Source organism: Octodon degus, unplaced genomic scaffold (assembly GCF_000260255.1).
Source record: "Octodon degus isolate 3935 unplaced genomic scaffold, OctDeg1.0 scaffold00032, whole genome shotgun sequence".
NCBI classification, from domain to species: Eukaryota; Metazoa; Chordata; class Mammalia; order Rodentia; family Octodontidae; genus Octodon; species Octodon degus.
Window position 1 is genome coordinate 1728875 of NW_004524608.1, and position 7404 is coordinate 1736278.

At 45.2% G+C, this 7404-nt stretch overlaps 1 protein-coding gene across 1 annotated transcript in view; it reads right to left on the reverse strand.

Annotated features, from left to right (window-relative positions):
- Positions 1-2980: 2980 nt before the first annotated feature.
- Positions 2981-7404, reverse strand: part of Syt11 (synaptotagmin 11) — a 22668-nt gene continuing 18244 nt past the window's right edge. The window contains exons 3-4 of the mRNA XM_004629754.2: positions 6816-6939; positions 2981-6240 (exon numbers count right to left, since the gene is read on the reverse strand). Coding sequence (XP_004629811.1) covers positions 5930-6240; positions 6816-6939 — 435 coding nt within the window. The 3' untranslated portion in view covers positions 2981-5929. The remainder of the gene's footprint in view (positions 6241-6815; positions 6940-7404) is intronic.

Below are 7404 nucleotides of genomic sequence, written 5' to 3' on the forward strand. Positions count from 1 at the left end.
AAATAAAAACAAAAAAATAAAATAAATAAAATAAATAAAAAAAATATATATGTAATTACATTAAAAATATAAGCTGGAGGGGCCTTGGAGATAACTCAGTAGAATAAGTGCTTGCCTGGCAAGCTCAAGGGTCTGAGTTTAATCCCTGGTTCCACTAAAAAAATAAAAATAAAATAAAATAAAATAAACAAAAATAGCTGGAGATGGATCTCAGTAATAGGCCACTTGCCTAACCTGAGTGAGGCCCTGGATTCAATCCTGTGCTGCTCCACCTCCCTGGTCTTGGTGGCTGGCTCAATGTACCAACACGGGCTGCAGTGCTTGGGACTGAACCCTGTCCCTGAGCTTGCCTAAGCACGACTTAGTCCGCTGAGCTATTTTGCCAGTCCTAGATTGAATTTTTTTTTTAAATTTTATTTATTTATTTATTTATTTATTTATTTATTTATGTTTGTTTGTGTGTGTGGCGAATTGAACCGCGGTCCCTGTGCTTTGCTAAGCTTGTTCTAAGTAGGTGCTTTAGACCACTGAGCCATCTCACCAGCCCCCTAGATTGAAATTTGAAATAACATTTGCAGTAAATTTCTAGCTCGATAGGATTGAACACTGGTAAGTTTGAGAGTTCCCAGGCTTTTACCCAAAATGGCACATCTTTTTTATGTATTTGGTACAAGGTCTCACTATGCAGCCCTGACTTTTAGTGATCCTCCTGTGTTCAGCCTCCTGACAGCACATTTTAGTGCCTGTCAGTGCGCCTGGTTGGCCAGGGCTGGAGGTGCTGGGGATCGAACCTCAGTCCTTTTGCTTGCCAAGCAGGTGCTTAGACTGCTGAGCTATCTCACTGGCCCCATCTTGCTGAATCTTAAGATGGCCTGTAGGTATCTGTACCTGAAGACCAAGCAGAATTATAATCAACTGACAGTGGTACTCCCAAAAAACTTCAGTCTAGGGGGCCTGCCCATTAGCTCAGTTGTTTAAGTGCCTGCTTAAACAAAGCACTCAAGCTCAAGCTGCTGTGGTTCGAACCCAGATACGCACAGCAAACCAGAAATGCCCTAAGGCATCTTCTGGCCTCAAAAAACAAACAAACAAACAAAAAACCCTTTGGTCTAGTATATACAGTATGTGTACTAAAAAAAAGGTGAATGATATGATTGCAGCCATAGATAAAAAAAGTTTTTTTTTTTTTTTTTTTTTTTTTTTTGTGGTACTGGGAATTGAACTCAGGACGTTGTGTTTGCCAGGCAAGCGCTTATTCTACTGAGCTATCTCCCCAGCCCAAAAAGTTGTAAAATGTATCAAAATTAGCAATGCTGATGGGCAGGGTAATGAATGCCTGTAATTCCATCACTCAGGAGGCAGGAGTGTTGCTGCAAGTTCAAGGCCAGCCTGGTCTACAAAGTGAGTTCAAAGTCCAACCTTAACTGCATAGTGAAACGCTGTCTCAAAAGTTTAAAAAAAAAATAAAAAATCACCAATGTTTGCCTCCAAGTAGACTTTTTCTATTTCTGTGAGTGCATACTTCTTGTATTTTCTTTATTTTGTGGTTGTTGCTCTTTATTTAATTTTTTTAAAAATATTTATTTATTTTTATTTATTACATTTATTTATTGTGTGTGTGTGTGGCCAGCTCAGCCCACCAGGGGGCGGGGCTGGCTGGCATGTGGTGCTGGGGATCGAACCGTGATCCCTGTGCTTCGCCAAGCTTGATTCAAGTAGGTGCTTTAGACCACTGAGCCATCTCTCCAGCCCCATCTTTATTTAATTTTATTAATTTAATTTTGTTCTGTGTGTGGTAGTTTCTCACTATGTAGTTCAGGCTGGCCTTGAATTCACAGTGCAGCTCAGGCTGGCCTCAAACTCATAGAAATCCTTTTGCCTCAGTCTCCAGAATGCTGGGATCACAGGTATGAGCCATCACACCTGGCTTTTTGTTTGTTTTTGTTAATAAATGAAAGAAGAGAATCAACTACTCTTAGCAATGCTTTTTGTTTATTTATTTAGTGTGTGTGTGTGTGTGTGTGGCCAGCTCAGCCCACCAGGGGGCGGGACTGGCTGGCATGTGGTGCTGGGGGATTGAACCGCGGTCCCTGTGCTTTGCCAAGCTTGTTCCAAGTAGGTGCTCTAGACCACTGAGCCATCTCGCCAGCCCTTAGCAATGCTTTTTGGAACAAATACCTCCAATTAAAAAGGCAGAGGACAGGAAGGTCCGAGGAGATGGCTCAGTGGAATAAGCGCTTCCCTGGCAAGTGCAAGGGTCTGAGTTCAATACCCAGTTCCGCAAAAAAAAAAAAAAAAAAAAAAAAGGCAGAGGAAAAAAAAAAAAAAAAATGTAGAGGACTAATCCTCAGCATTAAAAACCATTAGTTCTCATGGTCTTAGAAATTACATTTTAACAAACTGGATGTGGTGGGTGACACCTATAATCGCTAGTACTCAGGTGGCTGGTGCAGGAGGATCGCCATAAATTCAGGGCCAGCCTGAGCCATAAAGTGAGATTTTGTCTTAACTCCTCACAACCCAAAAAAGAAATCACATTTTGAGAGGAAAACAAAGATTAGAAACAGGGCTGGGGAGATGACTCAGTAGAATAAGCACTTCCCTGGTAAGCGCAAGGGCCTGAGTTCAATCCCCAGTTCCGCGGGAAAAAAAAAAAAAGAGTAAAACAAACAGTAAGTAAACTAAATCATCTTCCAAAGGTGAGTCTCATGGTTATACTCCCATTTCCCCGCGCTAGGGATCAAGCCCAGTGCTCCGTGCATGCTAAGCACCTGCTCCATCATGCTAAAACACATGCCATACCATGTCTTACCTATATCCCAACCCCAATTACTTTGAAAGTAATACCCCAGATGGTCCCAAATCTGGTAGACTTGGGGCCACTGCTTGGAAAATGTGCTCTCCGTCTTTCGGATGTCTGACTGCAAACTTCCTTAGCGATCAGTCCAGCTTCTAAGAGAATCAAGCCAACATCACTGTACCTACTTAATGTGAATCAGTCTTTATTTTGCACTTGTGTAGTGCATTAACAAATTCAACATACAAGATAGCATTACATATTGTAGGTTAGTGTTACAGCATTATGCAATTTCCACACAATTCATGTTAGCTTTTTTGTTTTATTTTTTTTTTTAAATTTGACATGTTTATCTTTGAGTTTCATTTTTACAAGAGAAGACACAAGGTAAAGAAAGACGACCACTTCGGAGAGGGATCATGGTGAGGGCAATGTCACTGTCATGGCCATCACGAGAGCCTTCCAAGAAAAGGGACTTGCATTTTCCTCTCCTTAGCAAGCCACCCCTGTCCCACAGAGCAGTTTTACGTGGTTTCCTACCTAGAGCACTGTCAGGAAACAGGTACATCTTGGCTGTGCTCCACTGGGAACTGGAGGAAGGAACAACTCATAAAAGGACTTTTGTTATTAAGGAAAACTCGTGTTCCCGAAGGGAGCAAGATATCCAGAGAAGAATTAGCTTTTGGAGACTCGGACGTGACCATTGCCTAACCTATTCCTGACTACGAGCGCCTTGTGCAAACACTAGGATGTGACTCTCTTGTCTGTCAACTGACTCTTGGGAAGAGGCACTCTGCCTCAGCCTTATCAGTTCTCTCTGCAAAGAACAAATATGAAAGCCAAAGTCAACTAAGAAACTTTGGGACAACATACTCCAGGGCAGGATGGATCAGGCCTGAGGTTGGAGGGAGGAATCCTATGCTGGCCACCTCTTTGCCTTTTCCTGGTAAAGGCACGGAGGTGGTTCCCGGCTTACAGAGCGGCTGGTTTCTCCCTGGCACCTCATCACCCACTGCTCCACAGACCCAAAGGATGTAAGGAAGGAGTAAAGCTACCAGGAGATGGGCATCGGGGGTGGGCAAGGCTGTCTCCCCGGGCTTATGGCAGGAGGAGCTACAGAGGCACACTGCAGGGCAAAGACCAGACTGACTCCACCTGTCGCTCTGCATTGTTTCTGGGAAGGAAACAAAAGCGGGATGCTCAGCGGTTTCTGATCTTTAGACATTAAGGCGATGAAGAGGAATCATTTAGATTTTTTCTTAATGGGGCTTCAGAATGCTCCTGCCAGATTTACATTTAAACTATTTCAAAATGCATTTTTAGAAAACAAAAATTATTTTCTTCTACGTATGATACAATATTTACATTCCATGGGTTAGAGGACAGAGATTAGTGGTGTGGCCCCAACTGGTGATGAGATAGAGTCAGATGTGAGGGGGGAGGTGTGGATGGGGACAAGGACAGAGAAGGGACTTTGCGCCTGCACAGAATCACTCTGCATTGTCAAGAATCTGGGTCAAAACAAAACCAAAGCAAAGGATGGGGGCAGGGAGCAGACTGGATTTAAATCCACACAATCTCAGGGGACACTAAGAGCAATGTCACCACCTTCTCCGTGGAGACTCAGCTTTTCCACTCCCTTTTCAGGAGCAAGTTAGAAAGCGATGATCTTGTGTGGAAGTGGACGCTACACTCCCCTCTCAGGCCCTGGGTCAAGCTGCTGCTTATTTGACCAAGTTCCTCTTCAGGCTGTCAAAACCATGTGCTGCCCACCCAAGCTTACTCATGGGTGCTGAAGTCCCTGCCACCTGGAATCGCCACAGGGGGATGCAGCTGCACCAGGAAGAAGCAGAACTGGATTCTGACTGCAGTCTGGAGCTGAATTGCTCAACCTGTACTGCCCAGCAGCAGGAGGACTAAACGCCGGATCTCCCATCCTTTCCATATTGTGAGACTAAAGCCCCAAGAATTATGCACTTTATTTTGAGGGAAAGGAAAATGTATCTTTATAACTCAGCCACATGGTTGCTTAAAGATCTGTATATCGAAAAATTTAAAGAGGAAGAATAATTATTTGAGGGCCTTTTCCCTTAGGAAACAAATCTAATCTCATTAGAACATCTAAGCCATTTGAGAAGACTCTCCATAGTCCGGATTTCTGGGGAACCAAAGGCCAGTGTAACCCTTCAAACAGATTAACCTAGAAAGAGGTGTCACTACAGGAGAGAGCTGCAAAGGGGAGGGGCAGTCACTTCCTTGCTCCTCTCCTTGTCCTCATACCTGCAAATAATCTTTGGGGTCAGCTGCTTGTGCCCACTGGTTCTATCCTGCAGCTGAATGTAAAGTCTCCAGAGCTCTTTTTAGAGAAGTCAGGAGTTTTGTAGATCCAAGTTCTACCTGATAAACCCGATATGTTCTATGTGCTTCACTGGGGTGGGGGCAGGTATCAGTTGAGCATAACTGCCCACTGCCCCTTCACAGCAGCAGGACTGGCAGCAAAAACGCCCCACTTCCAGTCACGTTTTCTCCTGCAAGCCCCACTGTATCACCCTACCTTTGTTTCTTGGCTTACACAGACCTCTGGGCCTTGAGTTCAGTCAAAGCACAGAGATACAAAAGGTGGAAGAAAAGATGGGAATCATGAAAACATGAAATTTTACAAGAGCAAACTCTTCTTCTGCAGAGGTGGGGAGTGGGAGTAACTCTCCAGAGAAGCCCAATGAAAAGATGCCAATTTCAGGTAATCAGCAAATACAACTCGGCACAAAACACAATTTTCATGGATTAAAATCTGCAACTTGATACTGGCAGATAGGCTAATTTCTTCAGTGTGTATTAGACATGCAAGTACAAGGTTACATTGTTATATATAGGATTGTAGGGTCTTCCCCTCTCTTTTTCCCCCCATTTAAAAAACAAAAGAATTTCTAGTGCCCTGCGAAGGAGAAAAAAAAAATCACTGCTAATAACAGATCTGCAGCTGTGGTCATGTAGGGTGTTCTCTGTGGGGTTTGTTTTGTAAGAAATTTTCTTCTACAACTAAAATGAGGTTTTGAGTTCGCTTCTCTGTCATCTCTCCCTGCAACATCCCTCCCCAGCCTGGCTCCAGGTTTAGAGGCGAGAAGAACAGGATTAATACTCGCTCAGACTGTGCCACTTGGATATAGGCTTGCGGGGACTCTCACAGACCTCTCTCCAGTGTTCGGCACCACTGGCTGTGACACTGTGAGCTCCCAGGATCAGCCTCCCCACCACCTCGTTCTTGGTGGTGCGATCGAAGTCGATGACGAGGAATTCAATGCTGATATCAGGCAGGAGGTCAGTGGGGATGTCGTAGATGAAAGACTCATTGAAGATGGGGTTCAAAGTGCACTTCTTAACGTGGGTCTTCTTCTTGGCGATGCGCTTTCTGCCGTAGTAGACGTTCACCTTGACATAAGGATCTGGGGCCCCCAAGGAGATAACAAGAAGAGACACAGGCCTATGACACAGTTCTCTCCCATATAAATGTGGCTGTCTGCTAGGCAGGAGGGGACTCTGCTGCCCATATTCTTGGTGCCACCCCTTATGGTGTTCAATGGCTCTACAGTAAGTGTGCCCAGGCTGCTAGTCTGTGTGCCTGGATAGGGAGCCCAAGAAACCAAACGGGAGGAGAATTGAGCAATCCCACTGCCAGGGCTGAAGCAATAGAGTGACACAGAAGGTGTCCTCTAGCAGCACCTGGGGCTGACTGTGTGTATACAGTCTTTCTGGGGACTCTCACCTGGGGTGAGTGCTTGGCACCTCGCATGCCTGTCATACAGGATGCCTGGCCTGATGCAAGCACCTCAATTGCTTCCCCAAACCACCTCCCTTGCTAAGGAAATCTCTCGGCTGATATCAGAAATAAAGTCTACAGAGGGAGGAGGGGATAGATAGTGAAACAAGTCGGGGTCCTGAAACTCAGGAATATGTTTGATTTGAGGGCAGGGAGCGGGGTGGCCTGGACAGGGAGGGACAGGTTGGAGTAAATAGCTGCTACCTGAAAGACCGGTGATGTCCATCTTCGGCAAGTGTCTGGCTTTGAGGACCACCACTGTCATTCTCTGTGCCACAGGCTGATAGGACAGAGACACCTGGAGCTCCCCTCTGCTAATGCACTTCTGCAAGGGAGAAAGGGGGTGGTGAGGCATGGGCAGTCTGGAGGTGGGCAAGCCCTGGAGGAGGAGTCCACAGGAGAGAGGGGAAGCAAGCGCCATCATGCCCTGATGCAGCTTAAGCCCTGACTCAAATCCTGACTGCTCTCTTTCGTTAATGACCTTGGGGAAGTTACTCATCATCTCAGTGCTGCACTGCAGATTTCTCATGTGTAAAAGGGAGCTCAAAACTGTATCTACTTCATAGGATTCTTAGGAAGACTAAACAGGTTCAAATTTGTGAACCACCAATAGTGTTCAGCACATATTGTCTCATTTGGTTGTGTGTGTGTGTGTGTGTGTGTGTGTGTGTGTGTGTTACTGGGGTTTGACCCAGGGCTTTTGCATTGAGCTATGTCCCCAGCCTTTTTTTTTTTCAGTACTGGGGATTGAACTCAGGATCTTGGCCCCTCCCCAGCCCTTTTTATCTTT